General features: G+C 32.3%; 2 protein-coding genes across 6 annotated transcripts in view; both read right to left on the reverse strand.

The window, feature by feature from the left end:
- Positions 1–24994, reverse strand: part of LOC125683318 (homeobox protein abdominal-B-like) — a 136486-nt gene that overhangs the window by 49744 nt on the left and 61748 nt on the right. For 3 of the 5 annotated variants that reach the window (XM_048924354.2, XM_048924352.2, XM_048924353.2), the window contains exons 3-5: positions 4139–4211; positions 3553–3637; positions 3236–3345 (exon numbers count right to left, since the gene is read on the reverse strand). The gene's annotated coding sequence lies outside the window, so the exon portion shown is untranslated. Of the gene's footprint in view, positions 1–3235; positions 3346–3552; positions 3638–4133; positions 4212–24994 lie in introns of all 5 variants that reach the window. The other 2 variants (XM_048924355.2, XM_048924357.2) reach the window with 2 other exon arrangements.
- On the reverse strand, positions 21018–23307 carry LOC130047221 (uncharacterized). The gene is made up of 4 exons (XM_056141828.1): positions 23219–23307; positions 22792–22971; positions 21916–22581; positions 21018–21717 (listed from the first exon to the last, which is right to left on the reverse strand). The coding sequence occupies exons 1-4, from the start codon at positions 23305–23307 to the stop codon at positions 21018–21020; spliced, it is 1635 nt and encodes a 544-aa protein (XP_055997803.1).

Below are 24994 nucleotides of genomic sequence, written 5' to 3' on the forward strand. Positions count from 1 at the left end.
AACACACTTTTGTTGAGACTGATTTGTATGAGTTTTGAAGATTGCTCATTTGATCGTTGTCAGTTACTAACTATGTAAATAAAATGGTGATGATTTCTTGTGTCCTTAATTTTCAATTGCAAGTTATCAAAACATGCAGTTATGAGCATCTTTTACTTTCACGTCAATAACATTTTATTTCATATTTATAACACACAAAACGCTTAAATTTATTGCAACGATGCATTTTATGAGATGTTGAACGTAAAATGCATATAACGCCAATAGTAAAATTAATCTAATGAAGTCGTATTGGCTTCTGGCAACCCCAGATATGATGAAAGATACACCAATTCTTTGTTTTCTATATGGTTTTAAGTGTGAGAGTCATTATTCAACTTTATCACAAATTTATTTCTTTTGTCTGGTGATTAAATCGTAAAGTATTTGGGAATTAGCAAATAAAACAAGAATCGTAATCATAAGATCGGGGGATGATCCTGGAATAAAGGGCCACAAAATTATCCATATAACTCAGGGCTAACATAAAATTTTGATTTTATGTTTACAATTCCTTTATAACCAAAGAGAGCACGGTGAATTTGTGCAGAAAGAACCCGTCGTTGAAATGCATAGTGAAGGACATGTCAGTATCGTAGACATTTGGAATCCATATTTACATAGATTTGAATTTCTTGTCATTCAATTTGTCCCTGTTATTTATGAATTGGCAATATCACTGAGAAAAATACACCCCCGGCAAGTCTGGAATATATACAGGACAACTACAGATTGTGCAATGGAGTACCGTTTTGAACTGATGAAGAAATATGTGTCTTGAGTATATGTTTTATTTCATCAATGCTTATTTCCCATGAATTCTGGATTGTATTGGTGAGTGTAGTTCCACGAGGTATTGCTGAGCGGAGGGATGCAGTAAATCAGCTGTGTGTCTTATCAACGATACTAGTATCAAATCGTGATTGATTGGAATTTATCACGGGGTTGTCTTTGATTGAAGAATTGATAGTACAAGAATGTATATATTGAACCCAACATGATATTTATATATCAAGGATTTTGTTGTTAATTGTGTTATATTATGTTATCCTATAATTTCCGAAATAAAATATTTATGGTTTTAATCTTCGCATCGGTACTTTAATCATAAATCAGTAGTTTAAAAAATAGTTCAGTCTTTTTCAGATATTTAATTGTTAATGTATAATTGTGTTTGAAGAAAACTTCCCGATCTTTGTCTATCATAGAAACTATAATGTTAAATTCTAAAGCAACGGTTAATTATTCATATGACACCAAAAACTTAATGACTTAGAAATCGAAATCACGTGAAACTTATTTAACAGTTTGAGCCAAACCATTGTTGCAGCAGCAATTTTGAAATGTCTGACGTATTTCAAATTAATTAACAGAATTCAACAGGCCAATATAATCCCGTATTTATTCTTTGAAATTATTTACAAAACTATATTGAAACGCATAAAAAAATTTCAAGATATAAAATAAAATCTAAACTGATATTATTGCTAGTAAATAATATTCATCCGTACATGTACTTATGTCAAAGGATAGAAACATGAAATTGACCTATTAGCAATGAATCAGTAGGTTCAAACTATAATTATACCTCGGAGTACTCACAACCTCTGTGATAAAAATATATTTTAAAATGAATATGTTGTACATATCAGAGAGGGATAAAATATCAGGTTGGTTCCATAATATAAATTGAAAATATTGTTTGAATTCAAATATATGCGTTGTAAAGGATATATATATATATATATATATATTTGATTGTATCAATTCAATATAATATGGTTAAATCAAATATTGAAATGAATAGAAGATGATTGCGTAAATAAGTAAATAAATCGAATGAGTGTTGATTTATTGGAATATTATAAGTTGGTGATATTCCAAAATAAATACTTGCAGATTATTCATTTAGTACTATGAAAAATTGCCCAATAGAAAGGAGGTATATTATTGTTTACAAAATGAAACGTAAAAAAAATATTATTGGCTCATAATTTATTTAGTACCTCAAATTTGCTAAAAACATATATAATTGTCTTACAAAAAAGACTAAAAATTTAGATAATAATATTAAAACACTCAGAACATTTGTTTGAATGATTCTGTTCTGGATACGCCAAACCAAAACTAAATGCTTTCGACTATAGCTGACAACAAAATCAGCAATATTCCTATATTAAATATTTACATAAAATCGCCTAGGAAATTTCGTTTTTATGATCGAGGCGAAATTGCGCGCCATGGTCAAGCGTGGGTCATCTAGATTCCAGAATCTCCAGCTGAAATTAGTTTTACCCGTGGTCCAAAATTTTACGACCGACCAATGATAAAAGACATAAAGTAAGAGTGGTGTCTAATTAGAGCCAGGCTAATTAATCGCAGAACACCGTGATAACATGTGTGTAAGTGTTTGTTTCATTGTCTAACTATCTATAGTTAATCAGAAATCCTGTCCGCGACTAGGCACTGGACCCCTCTCGGCATTCTCAACATATAAAGATCTTTACGATCTATCTGATTGGAACATAAACCAGCAATAACTTTGTCGTCAAAATTTGTCCTTACTTGCGTAATTTGTCACAGTGATGAAATCCATGCCTGCCAAAGGTCAATTAGGCGTCATTTATATTGAGCAAAATTTTGGTAACAATCTACGGTTGTATTATATATAATATGTCATATATATATATATATATATATATATATATATATATATATATATTAAACACATTGATAAGGGACCAAGGACTACTAATAGTTTTTTATTCAAATAAGTGTATATCAATTTACATGCAAATGTTTTATACATGTTTTAAAACATTCCATTTATCATATACCACATCAAAGTTGTAGTAATCCCTTGACTGCCTTTACGAGAACCCGAAATAATTTTGCATAAAATCGCAAAGTGAAGTTGTAGCCAATGAAAATTTTATGCCTAGTTTATCGAAAATCAGAGTTCAGATAGGGGACCCACCACAACTAACATAAATCAAACTGTGTATCTTACAACCACCATGGGTAGCCTTACTCACATCGAAAATCAGATAGAACGGGAGAGCTTGGGGGACAACGAAGGGGTGAGAGGCATTTCGAAAGGTTATAATCATATTTACATTGCCTTGTCAGCATGTGTACATTTTTCACAATTTTAGCAGGTTATAATGGAAGGCAGGTGATAGAGAATTTACAATACCTCATGTTCTTGGAGTCCAACCAAAGCTGATGGAAGAAAGCCGATACAAAACTAAAAACAATTGTTCGTCAGAATTTGAATTAAAATCCTCTTCAGCCCGAGGCTTCAACCTAAAATGTAGATATGTTATTGAATACCCACAATACGTATGCATAAAAATATATCATTATTTGAAGCTATGTTGATTTTTAATCGTATTGCAATACATTATGTAGACATATGAGAAGGTTCACTGCTTATCATTAAATGATGAAATATTCAGTGGTTCGATATTTTGATTTAGTGACAACCCCTAACATTAACCATGGGGCTTAAACCTCAGAATTATCTGCAAGTTTTATCTTCTCCAGTAGAGGGCCGAGTCTGTAGGTTCTGTGACGTCATCTTCCTGATTCTTGATATCTGTAGAAAGGAAGTGATGACGTTACATATAGTGAGTTCCGTAGGGATAGCTTTACATAAATTACAAAATTTATCATTTTTGATAATTGGACATTTACATGCAGTAAGTGTTCATATGACTATCGGTTTAGTTTATCCAAATTTGTTGTTGTTATTTGTTATCATTTGTAGGCATATCAAGTTTGGATGCATCAAATTTAGTTTTTACTGTCTTGAACAAAGAAGTACAGAGCAATATGTTTGTAACTGAAAATACTTAATGAATCTCAAAAAATAACCAATCACAGACTTTTGATGATGGATGATTACACAAATATATGTGCCTAATTTGTAATAACTTTTTTGAACAAATACCAAGATCAAAACAAAGTAAATTTGAAAGTAGGATCTTCTGTTATATTTTCTTTTACTTATCAAAAAAAAAAAAAAAAAAAAAAAAAAAAAAAAAAAAAGAAGACGAGAGAAATTGACATTAGTAAAAATGAATGATATATACACAACCCAGTAAGTTCCCATTCCATGTGAAGAAATATAATATGCTGAGTATAGTCGGACGGGAATTGGAACTGTTGCTCTAAAATAATAAAAGAATTTTTATGAAAGAGCATTTTAGAATTTTAACTTTCTCACACTTTTGAAAATACATGAGAGCATGAACTGCGACGCTTTATGCCGAAATACTTCTTTAAGAGCGTTACACGTGTCTTATATTTACATTCTACTTTCATTTCAGTCGGAATCCTCAGTCGTTAAAATAGACGTACTATACTTATCAAGATTCATGCGCGCATTGTTTACAACTGCATCGCGTTCATGACAAAATTGCTATCATTACAATTTGTAAAGGTATCAATGAAAAAAAAAGTATTGAAAATGTAAATATTGATATATATCAACATTTCATCATCATTTTCCCCCAGTAAAACTTGTATAAGTAATCATATGCCTTTGACCACTTTGTGACATCACAATGCCATCTAACCAATCACAATCGGTGGCCGTTGCATCCAAAAGTGACAGATGACAATGAACATTTCAAAGAATATGAAGTCCAAACAGAATGTAAGATATAATAAATGTACACATTTTCACAGTGCGCTATTGATATGTCTGCTCACAGCACGACATTCTTAAAAATATCGTGCAATGCTAAACTCAGTGTAGATTTATTCACGAAAATTATATATGTATGCATATAAAAAAAACCTTCATAATGGCAATACAACAAAAGTTAATCTAAGACACAGTAGAAGACATAGCAGGAGAGGATAAAACCAGAAACAAAAAAAGTTTGTATTTTGGATAAAATCTTAATTCAAACTGTTTCACAGAATAAAGTCCTGTGAGGAATTCCGAGTCTTTGAGATGGATACTTGAAAAACTTACTTGTTAGTATCGCAGCAGTTGTACATGTACTGTAGAAACTAATATGACATTATGTTAAAAAAACCAACTTTTGTGTATTTCATTAAACTGAATTCCTTTGTTAATCGAACAAACCAAGTGATCTAAAATTCTTAATCCCATGGGATCATTACCCGTATGCCCCATGTTGCAATATCATCAAATATGAATCATAGTACAAACTTTAAGATAATAATACGACAAAACAAGTTTGCGATTTGTAGTGATTTACGTTGCCTTTAGTTTAATATAAATCGTTGCTATTCAAATTTTAGCAATCACTTTTAGAAATGATAATCATTCAAATAAGATAGACAACTCTTTCAAATATATGAAAACAAGGCTTTAAAACTTAAATAAATAAATAAAATTAGTCTGGAAGATTACTTTAACATCGCATTTCATGTAAAGCTCAGTATAGGTTATATTACACAACTTCAAAAAGTAAACAAATAAATAAACAATAACTTTAAGAATACAATGTTACTTCCAAATCATGTTTGAGTACCTTTGTGTATGCGCGTACGTTCAATTAGGAAAAGTTAGTGTGACGAACTACATGTACCTTGACTGTAAAAGACTGCCTTTCACCTTCCAGATGATTCCTTTACAAATAAGCGGATATGGTGTAAAAATGTAAAAGTACTATGTATGATAAATGTAAACAGCATCCGACCCCTGAAAAACTCTAAAACTATAACAAAAATAAATCTTCTTTTATATCATAAAACAGATCACTTCCAATGAAAGGTGAAGATAACAAACAGTGATCAATCTCATAACTCCAATAGGCAATACAAAATATTGAGTTGGGCAAACACGGACCCCTGGATATACTAGAGGTGGGATTTTGTATAATTTGTGTCTAATATTTACAGTCACAGTAGCATAGATGTTGTGCATAAGTTTATATATAATTGTCTTGTACATGTATGTTTGTATCTATTTTATGCTAGGTATTGACAATAAAAATTTCAACACAATCTCTAACTTGATTTTTTTCATTTACATGTTAAGGGGAGGAAAGAGAAAGCGTTACCGGTATGTAGCCTTAAAACTGACACAAGTTCCCAATTTTACTCAAATTCTGTTGACATCCTATATTTTGTGAATGCTTTTCTTTCAGGAGAACTTGAACGCAGCTTTGGACAAACACCATTTTACTGTAATACATGTGTACTGAAAAGCTAAATTTATGATATAAATATGAAGTTTGTCCAAGTCTGTGCTCGATGTTCTCCAAAAGAAAAACTGCGGTAAAAATAGCAAATTTATTTCAAAATACCGAAAATGGCGACAAAACTTCGTGTTTTTTAGTTGCACATAGCTATTTCTGCACAAATAAATTTGATTTTGACCAAAAGCACGAATATCGATTTTGGAGAGCAGATACAATCTTGATCATGTAAAGTCTTCCATAAAACTGTCTTGCAAAGAGAAACTGGGGTCTAAACTCAGAAGTTGATAAAAATGCACCCCGCATATCGATGTTGATTTTGCGTATTAATGACGTCACAGAGGTTACAGTGCGCTATATTATTGCATATACCCCGGTAGTCGGTTGCACTTAAAATATCTAATATTTACCTGGAGCTAATAAAGATTTTTTTGTTCATTAGCAATGTTTAGTTGTAGCAGTGACTGAGATATTAAATCATGCAAATTCATAATTTTGTTCCTAGTCGCAATATATTGAATATAAAAATAAAACTATCTTCAATATCTTGCCAATCTATTATACAAATGACAAATTCAAATGTATAAATGTATATCCTTAGAGGAAATCATACCAATCACTGAAAATATTAAGATATTTAATACCTTTTGCCACTTACAAATTTAATTCCTAATCATGCTTTTTGTGTGCAAATGTATAATTTTGATTTCTTGTACTACTCGGTATGACTCATATTTCTTTAATACGATACATCGGTTCAATGAAAGTTTTATGCTATATGTGGTTCATGTAAGCTTACTGTCGTACATTTTCTGAGTATAACCATTACTTTCAACGGCCTTCAACGTAATGCGTGGCAGGATGTAGATTTTCCTATCAATATCAGTTTCTGCTCCACACCTATCTTCCATTGTTACTCATTTCGTGCGGTAAATGTAACAACCTACATTTTTGATTGTCCCCACTGCATCAAATAGCGTACACATTTAAAAAGAAAAATGCAACTGTTGAATATACAGAAATACTTCTATAGCAGAATGAGTCATGATGACGTCATCAACAAAGAACGATGTCATCATGCTCAAACTCTATTTCCAATATCAGAGTAATTTACTATTAACCATGTGTCTTAGGTAGAAAAATGAGTATAAATTTACTAATTGATTTTCGTATGTCTCAAATCAGATACCATTTTCTATATTACTCTTGAGTATATTTTTACATTTCCCCCCTCTTTTCTTATTTATCTTCAGCTTCCCAACCAACGGACATTAATGATTTGACAACAGCTGACAACGAGCAAATACTGAACAGAAGAGATTCCAGGGTAATTACAATATTCCATAAAATAGCATTTATATGCCTAAATATGTCTCCTCCAAATGTTTCACACTGTTGTAAAATAAATTTATTGCATTTTGTCCCCCTTTTATCATTCATTCATTATTATGTAAAACTCAACGTGTTGGTAGAGAATATAAAACGTTTTTGGAATATACCAAATACAGCAGATAAAATTTTTAATGACCCCCAAGATCACGCAGTTACATCCTGATATTGTGCAGCAATACATGTACATCTATATCTTATTACTGCCATTTGCCCGTTCCAATCATCATTTATCTGAAATCGTTGAAATTTAGAATATATTTAATTTGTTTTTAAATTTCAATTACTATTCAAAATCATGATACTATTTATGACATATTTCGCACAATATTTTCAATTTATCGGGTTTGTTTTTAAACCTACTTTTTATTTCAAAAGCAAGATTTAAAAAATGTATACTAAATTCTCAATTTTGAAGTGCCAAATATGAAGATTTTATCGTATGAATAATAAATATACATACTGTTGACATTCAAAAATTCAAATTTATTATTTTGTTTATCACAGCTTTTGTCAAAAAAGGTAAGAGACCTCACCATGTGATTTTTATGAAGGGATATAATTATTATAGCTTGTTCTATTGTCATTACAGACAATTAAAATCAACTCCTTTAAAACTTCCATGACCCCAAATAGGATCCACTCTGTGGTTTTTGCTGATCCTTTATGAATAAAAGATGTGAAGATAACGGTCAGTGTTTAGTGTCATTAGTATCAAATGAACAACAGGGTAAACACTGACACTGGACATACCAGAGGTGGGAGCCCTAGGAGGAGTAAGCAGCCCCCGTTGACCTGTCATACCTGATTACAATCAAAAGGTTCGTACCGAGTACCAAAGGATCTCTGCAGGTTGTTTTTTCTTTTCAGGTTAGAAGTACATATGTCCCTGTTTGTTATGGTGATCAACGTTAAAGGCATTGGTTTATAGCAGTTAAGTATGCTGGAAATAAGCTTAGTAGCTAGTGTTTGACATTTCTCACTGGAATAGGGCCAGTTAAGACTTTTTGAGAAAAATAATGTGATACATATAGTTGGTACTGTTATCGAAGAAAGTATTTCTGAAATAGGACTAGCTTAGCGGCTCAACATATAATCCATGGTTTTAAAATAAGCAACTTGAATATCTATATGAGATCAGACACAAACCCAATGAGCAATAAATAGATATTGTTGTAATATGTGTTAATTACCGTACAGTGGGTCAGTTTTGCAATTATGTAAATTTTAAAAAAGGATCTTTTTATCATTCCTTAGTTTTGACAGTTGCAACCGATGCCAAAATGTTGGACCTCCATTTCAGTTAATTTCTAATAAAACATTAATTCTTGTTTTTCGTTTTGACTTGATTAAAATGAATACATGATTATTATCTCTGTGCCGTTTTATATAAGATAAAATTTGTGATAGTGTGCTGCTTAATTGTTTATGTAGCCTGTATGAAAGGTGAAGATAACGAACAGTGATCAATCTATAAACAATACAAAATAGAGTAGGCAAACACAGACCGGGTACCTAGTAGGAGTAAGATCCCCTGTCAACCGGTCACACCTGTCGTGAACCTTATATCTTGATCAGGTAAAAGGAGTTATTCGTTGTCAAAATCAGTAAGTCACATAGTTTATATTGTTTTCCATCGCGAGTTATTCAATCTATACCCAATGTAAACAAGAAATGAAACAGGCATTGCTTTTTCCGTTTACACTGTAGCCAATATACATGTAATCTTTAACACTTGTGAGGACTAATGAGATGTGAGTTTATTTTTATAAATTGAAAGGACCCTCATCGCTCCACATTTTCAAATAAAGTTTATGGTATTTCATTAATGGAAGAAAATGGTGGCAATTCTGAAGTGCGACGATATAATTCATTTTGATATATTAGGGCATCATTTTAGAACGTATCTTCTAGATGTGTGTCGTTTGTATAAATATGAATCTTCAGGAAGTTGCTATGAGTACTGAAATAACGTTTTGGCGCAAAATTGTAGCATATGTTAGACTGCTACTCTTTGAAGTCAAATAATGATCGAACAATGGCGCGAAATTGGTGGTGAATATCATTTACAGCTGGATATTATAATAAAAAAGTTAAAATAACGAACAGCGATTAATCTCATAAACCAGAGGTAGCAACAGGTGCTTAGGAGGAGTAAGCATCCCTGTTGACCGATCTCACCCGCTGTGAGCCCTCCATCTTGATCAGGTAAACGAAATAAGCCATAGACAAAATCAAAATGTAAAGATAGGCTTACGAATTGGTATGAAACACGTCAAAAGCATTCGACCTAACGACAGGCTGTATTTACAAATAAGATCATTATAACGACCATAGAATTTCCGTAAATCTAACTTCAAACGAGACAGTTAAAATGTCTTTAGCATCAACTTATTTGTCAGCAGCTTGACTCGAATTCAAATCTTGATCATACGCAGAATATGCTCTCGCATTTTGAATCAGTTGAGAGTCATAAACACCATGTGCAGGTGATAATGGAATATTGCTACAAAACTACCGGAAGTTGACGATGAAAAAGCTGAAATCATTCCGTTTGTCATAAAGGTAAGTTGTTAATTTGCCATTAACATCGTTGTTCAATAAAAAGGATATCCAAATATGAAGCAGATATGAAAGACTCTGTGTTGACTTTTATTTCGAGTTCACTGGAATACATGTGTATCAAATCGACATATGAATGAAAATGAATATTGTTAATAGATATAACGTCGTCGATATATCTAAATGTTGAGTTGAAAGTCAAAAGCAAGAAATTTTTTCTTCTCATGTACAAGTTTTTGGATGAGAATATTAAGATTAGTAAGGAGCACAATCTGTGCCACTGGTAATCCCAACCGTTGGAAGATCTGATATCTAAAGAACACGTAGATATTGTTAATGAAGAACCCGGGCATCTTTCTAATATAGTCTTCTACTTGTGCGTAAAATTAGAACCGGAGTTTGAAAACAATCTCCTTGAATCATCACACAATAGAGGCCATAGTAGACCTATGTCATATACAAGATTTAAAAACTGCATTCCTAATTTTGACTGCTATTTATTACATGAATGGTGCTTTGAAGAAGCCAGATAGAGTAACAGCAAAGTATAACATATAGACTTCTTTTTTGCTCTTAATTCAGTTCATATCTACGATCAAGCCGTACATCCTTCTCTCATACAATGGTAATATTTTGTTGTGATTTCTAAAAATATCTGTAATATGTGGTAAAGTCAAATGTAAATAGAACTTTTTACATGTGCCGAAAAAGTGCTTATTTTCAATAAAATTTCAAAAGTTTGAGAAGAGACGAGGAATTATGACGTCATTTTCTACGAATATACAAGATGTCTAAAAGTGCTACATTTGTTTTAATGTTTCATTACGGAGGTATGTCGTGAAATGCTTGATAAATCTATGGTTAATGGTTTGTAAAAATGAAAAGTAGTTCACGGACAACACTTCCTGATACAGTCGTTTTAACGTAATTAATATAGATTTATTCATATCCTTTGCATAATATATGAGAGTTCCTACTGAATATTATTAATCCATATAAATGCCATATGATATATCAATAGTATCATAAGTCAGTGGTAAATTTGTTATATAATCATGAAAAACAATATGCAATTTTTCCAATGATAATTAAGGTTGTTGGGTCTTAGATATGAAAGCTACGAAAGTATTTACAATTATTCATTATTAACATTAAATCCAAATTCCTAATCCTTGAGGAAACCGATCTGTATGAGATGCAAAACGAAACGACACATATAAAAATATCAAATCCCACCTCTGGTGTGTCCAAGGGTCCGTGTTTGCCCAACTATCTATTTTGTATTGCTTGTAGGGGTTATGAGATTGATCACTGTTCGTTATCTTCACCTTGCATTATACTAATTTCCAAATGCAAGTTTCTTTGAAATATTGTATGTAATGCAATGAACGTAAAAAATCATTTGAAAATATACATTACGGGGTAAAACATCTATCGTCAGAATATTGAGTTGATGGTTCTCAACTGATTTGATATGCGAGAGTATGTTCTGCGTATGATCATTTTCTAAATGGAGACAAGCATCAGATAAATAACTTAATATTACAGGGGTTTTAAATGTCTCGTTAAATGTCATCATTTAAAATATTCTATGGTCGTTATAATGGCCCGATGTGCAAAACTGTCTTTAGGTCGAAAATTGTCTGATGTGTTTCATACCAATTGTTAGGACGTAATCTACGCACTAATTTTGACATATATTACTTTATCTACGCAATCAGGATAGAGTTCACGGAAGGTGTAACCGGTCAACAGACAATGCTTACTCTTCCTAGGCACCTGATGTCACCTCTGGTGTTTCCGGGTGTCCATGTTTGATTAATTTTATAGTCTTAATAAAATTTATCAGATTGATCGTTGTTCGTTATATTCACTTTGTCTATCTATGACGTAAAAATGAAATTTGATGAATACAGGAAAATCCATAAGACCTACGGAAGTTGTAATGCAATTCTATTTAAGTCATCCATTCTCTGATTTTACATGCATTCTGTTTCCGAGATTGCGATTTCTTTGAACATGTGATGTTAGAATTGCCCTGTGGTATTATTCTAAACATAACCAGTCATCTGACATACAATGCCAGTCTTACTTTTGTTATTTTTAAGAATTCTCTGCTTAGAAGCACGTTCTGTCATTTTTTCAGAATTTCCGTAACCAATCTAAATCAAATAGTGTGCTTCCTCAGACTCGCTGACTCTGGTTTTCAGGATGTGTTGTAGAACGCTAAAAATAAACTGGTCCATTCTACGGAACTAGGTTATCCGTTATTATTCACAAAGAATTACCATTGTGGTGACACGTCAGTCCTAATGAACAAATGTTTCGTTCAAAGACAAAAGGTGCTGGTCTTCTCACATTTCCCTTTTCTTATTGCTCCATCTCATTTTTGGAGATTGTGAATTGTTCGGTAATGCAAATAATTAACATTACATGTATAAACCAATTTTCTGTTTGGCTTGAAATGTTTATAATTGAATCCAATTTCCATTCTAGAGTATTTTTGTTCTGAGGTTTACATGCATATTTAAATCGAAAGTGTAAGTTGATCCATATCTAACTGATGAGATCTAAAGCAAACCACTTTCGATGATCAAACATACATGTATTAATCTTATATTGCATATCATTATAGGGTCCATTCATATCGTATAAAGGCTGGCTTTCACGACTATTCTCAAAAAACGCACATGCAAAAACAGTTTTTAGTTTTTTTCTAATACAATATGCAAAGTTTTGACAATATAAAGTAGAGTCATATTAGAAAACTACATCATTTAAAAAAAACCCACATGATAACAATACCTCAGAAAAATGCCCATTGTGATTAACTTTAAAATATTTTTCGAAAGAATTCTCTAGTAACGAGGTCAGTCCAAAGAATATATGCGCGAAAAGCTATAAAATGGTTGTAAAATTAATCACTACGACAACGTTGGAAAATAAAACACCGAAAACGATAATGTAGGTGTTAAGCTTGAAAGGTTTGTAACAAGAGGATGCGAAGTAAAGATAAGATTGAATTCATGTTACACAAATATTGATATAATTGTATTCTGGAGTTAATTTGCAAAAAATAATAAAAATAAATAAATAAATAAAAGAATTTGTTATTTGTTTCTTTCTGTAGATTACCATACATAATTATCATCACGTTAACACTTATGCATGTGTTTGAGCTAAGATTTATCCTTATATTTCCCTCCTATTTCCCAATCAACCATGTACTATTGAGAAGAAAACAAACAATTTTGCGTGCTAAATTTATCCCCTTCCCCCCAAAACCATTACAAGTAGGAAAAAAGATTGTGTAAATTTCCATTGGGATAAATGGATAGCACCAGCTGCAGAAGACTGCAACAAAACTGTCATTGCAATCTGTGGTTAAGCTGGAAGCCTACATCTCCAAAAACTACAAAAGCAATAAAAACTGAAAAGTAAGCCAATTATTTGATCAAGGCTAAATCTAAGCACTATTTATACTCTCAATATCATAGTGAAAATCTGCTGAAAATTACAATTCCCGTCGCAAAAGACCTTGATTGGAAAAGGCCATAAAAGTGTGAAGTAATGAGATTTATGTAAATGAATACCTATTTTTGTAATAAATCATAGGTATGAGAAAAGATATCACTTATTTTTTATTGCTTGATTAAAGGTCTTCCTTCATTCAGTGCCAAACAACTTATCCGGGCGCGCGCATCAGCCATTACAGTTTGGACAGCCAATCATTTGATTCGTCACAAAGAGACAATATACACCGGATTCCATTACAATTAAAGTGTCCAGACCCCGGACCTACGTGTTAGCTACGTGCAAGGTGCTGAAGAATCAAATGGAGACTGAATTTTCTGAAATAAAAACGACAAACCTGGATTGATTTATCTCAAAATAGTAGTTACGCTGCCATTATGTCGAGCATGGCCCATATTATCCGCTGTTGTGCAGTATAACTTTACTAGTAATTACTCTGAAAATTGTTAGATGAGGGTTTTGTGCAATTGGGTTCCTATACGACAAAGGATTAAACATCGTTCCTCTAAACATATGTACAGTTTTTAAGATCAACAAACCAGAACAAACTTAAGCAATTTAAACTATTCGTTATATTATCATTAAACACACACATACATGTATCATAATGACAATTATAAAAATGTAAAAATGATCATAATAATAGTATATATATATATGACAATATATTTACTGAAACTACCCAAAACCTGCACGTTACTATAGTCTACAGAAATGTATTGAACACGACCATAAATGAATTAATATGAAATCTTTGACTTTTGAGATATATATTTTCCTCAAACTTAATTCTTCAGTGACAAAAAATCATGATAATAATTACAATAATTTTCACATATATTTTAGACTCTTCGTGTTTCGCCTAAATAAGTCAGTTAGTTCTATGTTTTAAATTGTAAAAATATATACGTGTAACAACGTTACTCTTGATAAATATTATAGATGCGGGTATCTTTGACAGATGTACATTGTCCACGAAGTCACTTTATCTTTGCTAAGGTATACTAATGTCCACAGTCTTCACAAGATTTTCAAAAATCAGTTAGTAGTCATACATTTATCAAGTCATAAATGTCCATAGTTTTGACACAATAAAGTAAACGTTACTTGAACGTCAGTTCAGGAGGGCCAAATTATGTCATAACCATTTATAGCTCCTGATAAAAATTTCTTCATCAAATTTAGACTGGGGATGTAACTATGGATAAGAGAAGTCCTCCTGATTATTGATGATTGCCTATAAAACATGTAGATCAGACCAATATATTACACAAGCTCATACATATTGCAATGAAAAAAGGATCAAGATAAGGCTATTTATGGACTTCGAATTCAACCTGTGATTGATTAAACAGGTAACTACATTAGGTAATTAACAAAGAACATACAAGATTGTGCTTCTATAAATGACATTTATCTAATTAGCCCTTTCTCATATCGTTACCTCTCATTGTATTCAGACCCGTGTATTTAACAGTATACACGCTATGCTTTCCCTCTTTTATTGACTTTTTTATACTAGTTTTGCAATTAAGTTATTATGTTGAGCATTAAAAGACTATCAAATGCAACACTGAGGTATAATAAAATCACTTGATCAACCAAATCCACGGTGAGTCGGCATTTCTGTCCGTGTTTACTTGAAAACGACTTAGGCAAAAAGCCTTAGATGGCCATTTCTGATAAGATCTTGTTTGGGTCATATTTCTTTTTTTATATTTTTAATGAATTCACTTAAAAGTGCTATTATAGTAATAAAGTGTAAAGTTTTTGGCATCATGGCTCCGGATGAAACCTGAGGAGCTCAATTAAAAATGCAAGCCCATTGACATTAACCTCCAGATTTTACAGGGAACTTCAATCATTGCATTGACAAGTATGTTCTTTTTTTTATGAAAGATAAATATTCTATTTTATGTCCAAATACCTGAGAAGTTGTTGAATCACATAACACAAATATACTAATAAGGCCATGAATGCACCGTGAAGTTGTAATCTTAGAGTAAAGGTACCCCTATTTGCTATGAATCCTTTGAAAGAATCATACACTTCTACATAATCTTCGATTCTTAAAAGATTTTATGCATGTATGTCAAAATGCATAAAAGATTTAGATATACAATAGCTATCTTGCATAACTGCACCTATGTAATTACCAACTAAATGCAAGATATTCGAGAGAAGAGTCATCTACCTCTGGTTGGACAAGATTAGGGCTCACGGCAGATGTGACCGGTCGACAGGGGATGCTTACTCATCCTTGGCACTTGATCCCACCTCTGGTATGTCCAAGGGTCCGTGTTTGCCAAACTCTTTATTTTGTATTCCTTGTGGGAGTTATGAGATTGATCACTATTCGTTATCTTCACACTTCACGATACCGACAAATAAATTGATGCTACAGGGGGTTCACACGGCCTCCTTAAAGGTGGTATTTCGCAAACTCTACGGTTGTTATAATGATCTATATGTTATTATTTGTAGGTGGAATGCTGTCTGACTTGATTCATACCAATTGTTAGACCGTTCTTTATATACTGATTTAGACTACGGATTACATCATTAAGATGATCCAGATAGAGGGCTCATGGCGGATGTGTCCGGTCAAAAGGGGATATTTACGCCTTCTAGGCACCTGATCCCTCCACGGGTCCGTGTTTGCTCATCCCTCTATTCTGTATTCCTTATAGGCTTTATGAGATCGGCCACTGTTAGTTATTTTCACCTTATGTGTTTGCCTCAACGGCACAAAATGATACCATAGATAAGATAAGATAAGTTTATTCCAGTTTTGGGCCCAGAGGGCATAACAGTAAGACAGTTTATAAAGAAGGAAATTCAAAAAAGAAAGAAAGTTTACAACATTAACTACAGGTTACATAGACTGCAAACTGCATGTGAATGCAGCATGTTGGGGAAACAAGTACATACATATATGAATTGGTAATCATGTATATATACAAGTAAATGGACAGTATCAGTATTATACCAATATATGAATGATAAACTATAATGATTTTTGTAGTTTTAAAGCATCACTTCTTTTTCTGAAAGTTTGCACTAAATATTCACTCAATTTGACAATTACTGGTTTGTCTTCATTAATCATCAACCAAATTTGTCCTTATTTGTTAGATAGATAATTTTTTTTATTGAATATGTCACTAGTCTAGAATATTTTATCATGGAAAAGGATTCAGACTAATACATAATATATCAAATAAGGTTTTGCTAATTCTTAAGTTAAAAGCATTGTAATCTTACACAATATGAGATTCCAGTAGTAATTCTTTATCCCTATCTTTATATTAACGTTTTAGTTTTGTATGAACAAGTGAGAATAACGACGTGCGCAATCTCATAAATCCTATAAAGGAGAAGGGCAAACAGGGACCTTAGGATATACCAGAGATGGGGTCAGTTGACTGCGAGGAGTAAGTATCCCCTTTTCACCAGTCACATCCGCCGTGAGCCCTATATCTTGATAAGGTAAACAGAGTAATTTATGGAGTTTATTCTTCGTAAGGATTAGATAATTCTGCCAGCATGTCGGTTGTGTGTTACATAATTAAAGAAACAACGCTGGGACGGAATGACAGAATGCGAAAGCTGACTTTGACGAGTTTGTAGCAGAGATGCTGGTATTTTTATTGATTTTAGATAATAACTGTACATCTCCTCACTTGTAATTACTAGGATTTCTATGTTCTTTAATGAAGGCTTACCATATACCTTTACAAATGACATAGCTATTAATTGACATATTCGTTCATTTAATTTCATCCTTGCGTTTGTTAATTGTGGTGGAAACTGGTGTGAACAAGATTCCTGTTTTCCGGTTAGCCCTTCATTTGTATTTTTTAATGTTCTGAAACATATGCTAAATTTTTTCCGCCGTATCAGTCACAATTTCATTTTGCATATAAATACCTTTTACAGCTGTTTAAGTATAAAAGAATTAATTAATTTGAATTCTACAACATTCACAGATTTGGTTCCACACAAGATATCAAATGGCAAAAATTACATTTACGCTGCTCCAAACTTTAGTCTTTTCTTCAATGTACATACATTTAAAAATTAAACTTCAACATTTGATATAAACTATCCCAAGCAAGTAAGCGGCATCACATTTCCTACAATTGATGCGCTATAACGTTTGTTATAAAAATGTATACAAACTTACGTTTTCAAGCAAGATCAATAGAAGTATTTCTTTTGAAGGAATGGGACAGCAAGTTAAATCAATCTTTATAAAGAGTACATGTGTATTTTTCAGAGACTTTACAAAATATAAAAAAATGAACGATATTTATTAATTTTGAGTAGGCCAGTCATCAGAACAGAGTCTATAATTAAAAAATTCAATAACAATTTACAATGTACCATATGATCTCATACAAAGTACACTTTGCAGTGCATTATAGTTTTATGGATGCCATAGCAGTGATAGTTCATTGAAAATAACCTTTTCGTTATTATTGATGAAAATGAAACAACGCATTGCATTCATTTCGAATATCCCATTGAAAACAGCAATTACCTTGTTTATAACAGAATTTACAAAACACTTTTACAAGAAAAAAGGACCCGCCAGAATTTATGTAGGATATTATTGCAAAACATAATGTTACTTGAGATTCCTGGGAGAATCCTCAAAAGCATGTTTCAATTTCATTTTCATAGACAATTAACTTGAATGCCATGAAATAGTTTTTAACATAATGTCTAAAAATAAAAAGCTAATGACGTCAACAAGTGCATAATGCTGCACACAAATGAAAAAATCTTTACTTTGTAAATTACAGGCATTGTAATTGAAAAACATTTAGAACACGTGCTACCATTTCTTTAATCATTTCCATAGAGATATGTTTAAAAATTTAGTATCATTACACAAACGAGTATACAGTTTTCAATCAACAGATAACAGCTATGTCGGACTCGAGATTCCACCGGAACTTACGATATGAAAGAAAAACTGTCCTACGGAAGGAGATATATTATATAACCAAAGTGTTTAATTTGTAGCATACATGTAAAACCAATTTATATTAAAGAGAGGAAATGTTAAAGAAATGTACTGTGATGATTCATAACAAAATATTCAATAAAAGTTGCAAGCACAGTAAAGGAAATAGTTTTGCGTAATGCGTACGCACATACCCGACGTCTCAGACGCCACCACAGAAATCGACACCGATCTAAACTATAGCAAAATAAATTCACTAGACAATGATAAGATACTTCAGCAGATTTTAGAGACGTGTTGGGAAAGTCCAAAAATATTTTTAACAAAAAAGGTGGTATGGTAAATGAGGTCGTTCAAAACCAAAAACATCTTCAAACAATGAAATACCATTGAGAAGGATACACTGAGAACACCTGCTGTACAGTGAACAGTGCCTCGCATGATTCTCATATGAATTTGCAATTTCACGCTTATATTTCTCATGAGAAGAAGACGAAAAGTGAGACGCATGATATTCGCATGATATATTCACATGGATTTTCACTAAATATTTCGTAGGGAAGTCATTCAGACGTGATCGGTAATGCAATGCGAACATCAATTATATATTGGATTTATCTATCAGTTTTATGTTTAATCATGAAAATAATCAAAATATTTTAAGCTTTGTTATTCCTCCATTTCTTCACAGTTCAATGAAGCATAAACATTGTAACATTTTCATGAGAATACTGCTCGATTATCGCATGAAGATCGCAGAGAGTTTTTATATGTATGTATATGATAAAATATACCCCCCCCAAAAAGCAAGATTATATGAGTTTCGCATGAATATCATGCGAATATCTTTTAAATATTTGCATGTGTGATTTTTCGTATGATATCAGTATTATTTTCGAACGAAAAGGAGCACGCATGAAAATCATGCCAATCATTTTTCTCCGAAAAACAAAGAGGAGAAATGATGCACGATTACCTACACATGTATATATCTTGAATGTTGATTATTTGAAGAAAACTTGCTTTTCGGATTTAAATATATATATATTATCAGAATAAGAAGCTTTAACATAACTTTTCTTGAAAGTAATGTAAAATGATGTTAAGGCGAAGTGAATGAATATCATATCCTATGAAAGCCTATCAATACATTCTGTAACAATTTTGACCTTTTGCATTATTTTGATTTCATATTTAAAAATTTTTCAGGTAATAATCATAATCTTCCGACGAGATATATAAAGTCCACCAGAAATTGTAAATAATGGAATCACAATGCACTCGGTAGGTTTATGTTTGGTCGGCGTGGTAATGTTATGGTCATTGAAAGAAGCAATGCTATCAAAAGAAAATTGTGCTTATACATGTAGATGTACATTAAAAAACGTTTGGATTGTATATATCAAATGTAAGAGGGGTGCCATTCCCAAACCAAATACCAATTACTGAAAAGTGGGGTGGGGGTGAAACACTGTTTAATGACAGACATACCCACCTATACTTTCTTTTCTATACGTGCATATATTCAACAGGGAATGCTTACTCCTCCTAGGCTCCTGATCCAATCTCTGGTGCTTCCAGGGGTCTATGTTTGCCTTACTCATGATTTTGTGTCCTTTATGGTATTTATAAAAATTATGTCAGTCTATTCTTTATTTGATATTTTGTATATTTCTGACTTTTATGACACTGCGCTGTAGTATAATACATTGCTATAGTGTACAATATGACGCATTCTTTATTCATAACAATTATACTATACTATATTATATGGAGAAATACATATCACATAAATTTCATAATGTGCAATATCTGTAGAACGTTCTGCATATCGTAGTTGTAAGTAGGTCGCCATTTACATCAAATGGAATACCATCATATTCATTTTGTTAGATTGCACTTATTTTGCATTTAAAGGATGTTGTAAGTTAAAATTTAAATGCATGGTAAAACTTGTACATATACGAATGTACACCACGCGAACTAAATTTGCAAACACTCACTGTTCACCATAAGTTATCTATTGATTCTGTGTGAATAAATGTATTACAGTATAAGGAATGACTCTGCATAGCGGTGACATTGAACCTAAATATTTCAACTTGAAAATACCATCAATCAAAGAGGTCAGAAATCAAGCGAACACGTTTTGTACACATGACTGACGCAACTAACACAGGAATAATGTGTAATGGGGGATACACACTGATAACCTCCCTGTTGTGTAAGAACAGTAATCACTCAATGTGTCTGATTCTCTGTTACAGTAATCACTAAATGTGTCTGATTCCCTGTTACAGTAATCACTAAATGTGTCTGATTCTCTGTTGTGTAAGTAAACACTAAATGTGTCTGATTCTCTGTTGTGTAAGTACAGTAATCACTAAATGTGTCTGATTCTCTGTTACAGTAAACACTAAATGTGTTTGATTCTCTTTTACAGTAATCACTAAATGTGTCTGATTCCCTGTTACAGTAATCACTAAATGTGTCTGATTCTCTGTTGTGTAAGTAAACACTAAATGTGTCTGATTCTCTGTTGTGCCAGTACAGTAATCACTAAATGTGTCTGATTCTCTGTTACAGTAAACACTAAAGGTGTCTGATTCTCTGTTACAGTAATCACTAAATGTGTCTGATTTTCTGTTACAGTAAACACTAAATGTGTCTGATTCTCTGTTACAGTAAACACTAAATGTGTCTGATTCTCTGTTACAGTAAACACTAAATGTGTCTGATTCTCTGTTACAATAAACACTAAACGTGTATGATTCTCTGTTACAGTAATCACTAAAGGTGTCTGATTCTCTGTTACAGTAAGCACTAAATGTGTCTAATTCTCTGTTACAATAAACACTAAACGTTTCTGATTCTCTGTTACAGTAAACACTAAATGTGTCTGATTCTCTGTTGTGTAAGTAATCACTAAATGTGTCTGATTCTCTGTTACAGTAATGACTAAATGTGTTTGATTCTCTGTTACAGTAAACACTAAATGTGTCTGATTCTCTGTTACAATAAACACTAAATGTGTCTGATTCTCTGTTGTGTAAGTACAGTAATCATTAAATGTGTCTGATTCTCTGTTACAGTAATCACTAAATGTGTCTGATTCTCTGTTACAGTGAACACTAAATGTGTCTGATTCTCTGTTGTGTAAGTAATCACTAAATGTGTCTGATTCTCTGTGACAGTAAACACTAAATGTGTCTGATTCTCTGTTGTGTAAGTACAGTAAACACTAAATGCGTCTGATTCTCTGTTGTGTAAGTAAACACTAAATGTGTCTGATTCTCTGTTGTGTAAGTACAGTAATCACTAAATGTGTCTGATTCTCTGTTACAGTAAACACTAAATGTGTCTGATTCTCTTTTACAGTAATCACTAAATGTGTCTGATTCTCTGTTACAGTAAACACTAAATGTGTTTGATTCTCTGTTGTGTAAGTAATCACTAAATGTGTCTGATTCTCTGTTACAGTAATCACTAAATGTGTCTGATTCTCTGTTACAGTAAACACTAAATGTGTCTGATTCTCTGTTACAGTAAACACTAAATGTGTCTGATTCTCTGTTACAGTAAACACTAAATGTGTCTGATTCTCTGTTACAATAAACACTAAACGTGTATGATTTTCTGTTACAGTAATCACTAAAGGTGTCTGATTCTCTGTTACAGTAAGCACTAAATGTGTCTGATTCTCTGTTACAATAAACACTAAACGTGTCTGATTCTCTGTTACAGTAAACACTAAATGTGTCTGATTCTCTGTTGTGTAGGTAATCACTCAATGTGTCTGATTCTCTGTTACAGTAAACACTAAATGTGTCTGATTCTCTGTTGTGTAAGTAATCACTAAATGTGTCTGATTCTCTGTTACAGTAAACACTAAATGTGTCTGATTCTCTGTTGTGTAAGTACAGTAAACACTAAATGTGTCTGATTCTCTGTTACAATAAACACTAAATGTGTCTGATTCTCTGTTACAGTAATCACTAAATGTGTCTGATTCTCTGTTGTGTTAGTACAGTAAACACTAAATGTGTCTGATTCTCTGTTGTGTTAGTACAGTAAACACTAAATGTGTCTGATTCTCTGTTACAATAAACACTAAACGTGTATGATTCTCTGTTACAGTAATCACTAAAGGTGTCTGATTCTCTGTTACAGTAATCACTAGATGTGTCTGATTCTCTGTTACAGTAATCACTAAATGTGTCTGATTCTCTGTTACAGTAATCACTAAATGTGTCTGATTCTCTGTTGTGTAAGTAAACACTAAATGTGTCTGATTCTCTGTTGTGTAAGTACAGTAAACACTAAATGTCTCTGATTCTCTGTTACAGTAATCATTAAATGTGTCTGATTCCCTGTTACAGTAATCACTAAATGTGTCTGATTCTCTGTTGTGTAAGTAAACACTAAATGTGTCTGATTCTCTGTTGTGTCAGTACAGTAATCACTAAAGGTGTCTGATTCTCTGTTGTGTAAGTACAGCAAACGCTAAATGTGTCTGATTCTCTGTTGTGTAAGTACAGCAAACGCTAAATGTTTCTGATTCTCTGTTGTGTAAGGAGAGGAAAACGCCCGCCTTTCTATGGAATGGGAATTGTAAGCATCGATAACTTCCATCCCTCTGTTGTTTGGGGATAATAAACAATGATAGCGTTCTCTTTTCTGTTGTATGAGGATAGTAAACAATGATAATTTTCACCTTTCTGTTTTATGAGGATAGTAAACAATTATAGCGTCCACCTTTCTGTTGTATGGGGATAGTAAACAATGTAACCGTTAACCTTTCTGTTTTATGAGGATAGTAAACACTTACAGCGATCGCCTTTCTGTTGTATGGGAATAGTAAACAATGATGGCGCTCATATTTCTGTTGTATGGGGATATTAAACGAGTGTTCACCTTTCTGTTGTATGGAGATAGTAAACAATGATAGCGCTCGCCTTTCTGTTGTATGGAGATAGTAAACTAGTGTTCGTCATTCTGTTTCTGTTGTATGAGGATAGTAAACAATGATAGCGCTCACCTTTCTGTTGTATGAGAATAGTAAACTAGTGTTCATCTTTTGTTGTATGAGGATAGTAAACAATGACAGCGCTCACCTTTCTGCTGTATGGGGATAATAAAAACACTTATAGTATTCACTTTTCTGTTGTATGAGGATAGTAAACAATGTAAGCGTTCTCCTTTCTGTTGTATGGGGATAGTAAACTATGTAAGCGCTACTTTATCTTTTTGACACGTGTTCATGGCCTTCAGTTGTGCTATATTATCAAAACACTACAATGAGTACAAGTTAGTCTAAGAAAATATCAAGCTTCATATATGTGTGCTATTAGACCTCCTGTTGTGTTTTATAAGGTCTGTTTAATTGGAATTTCTTATAAAAACGCTAAAATGACGATTGTTTCAAAACTAGAATCAGTTTTAGTCAATAGGGTATCAGAGATTAAAGAAATGTGTAAATTATCAACAACAAAAAATTATTTTAAGGAACATTCCTCATACTGTTTATATAGTTGTTTTCGGAGAAAACAAAATGCAAACTAAGATGCATATGATGATAGTGCATGCTATACAATCTATGTAAAATGACAGATTATACACACACACACACACACACACACACACACACACACACACACACACACACACATATATATATATATATATATATATATATATATATATATAACTCTTGCTATAGAATTTGAAATGAAAGCGCTAAAGCTTTACTAACGTCGTGTTTCCTTTTGATCTGTTTACCTATATTTTTACTGATCATTGCGAAAATTAATTCTGATCTATTTATAGTGATACAGTGTATTCATATGTAGATATTGATTTTTTAAAAACTAATTTATGTTTGTGTATGTTTTAATGCAGGACCACAATTAAAACAACTGGTATGCTAATTCATGTGATCCTGAATAAATGAAGGCTATTATTATCATCATTGTTAAATCGTTCATTATAATGCATGAAAATGCGTTAACATACAGGGAAATTAAATAAAACATTACACCTGTCACCTTCTACTGATCTTTGAATAATTTAGATCAAGCATTATCATTAGCTTTGACAGTAATTATTAACTATTGCTGTGTCTGGGAATCACGCCAAAAGGAAGTCACGCCTTTTATTTAGAATACTTAGGACTTTCATTGAAGGTATTCGGTGTGTTATGAAAAGAAATTGAACGATTTTTAAATGATTTAAATCAAATGCTTGACAAATTCATTATTATATATTCATATCGTCATTTGTTATTATTATCATCAAATTTATTATTAATTTAACAAATTAA

The sequence above is a fragment of the Ostrea edulis genome, chromosome 6, assembly GCF_947568905.1.
Source record: "Ostrea edulis chromosome 6, xbOstEdul1.1, whole genome shotgun sequence".
In the NCBI taxonomy this organism is placed as follows: Eukaryota; Metazoa; Mollusca; class Bivalvia; order Ostreida; family Ostreidae; genus Ostrea; species Ostrea edulis.

What these genes read in the sequence shown, in the direction of transcription:
- LOC130047221 (XM_056141828.1), bottom strand. Translation starts at nt 23,307, where the DNA reads ATGGAAGTTATCGATGCTTACAATTCCCATTCCATAGAAAGGCGGGCG. An exon ending in GAGAATCAGAAACATTTAGC is followed by an intron (nt 22,972 to 23,218) that starts GTTTGCTGTACT and finishes CTTACACAACAG; the next exon opens with AGAATCAGACACATTTAGTG. An exon ending in TGTAACAGAGAATCATACAC is followed by an intron (nt 22,582 to 22,791) that starts GTTTAGTGTTTA and finishes CTTACACAACAG; the next exon opens with AGAATCAGACACATTTAGTG.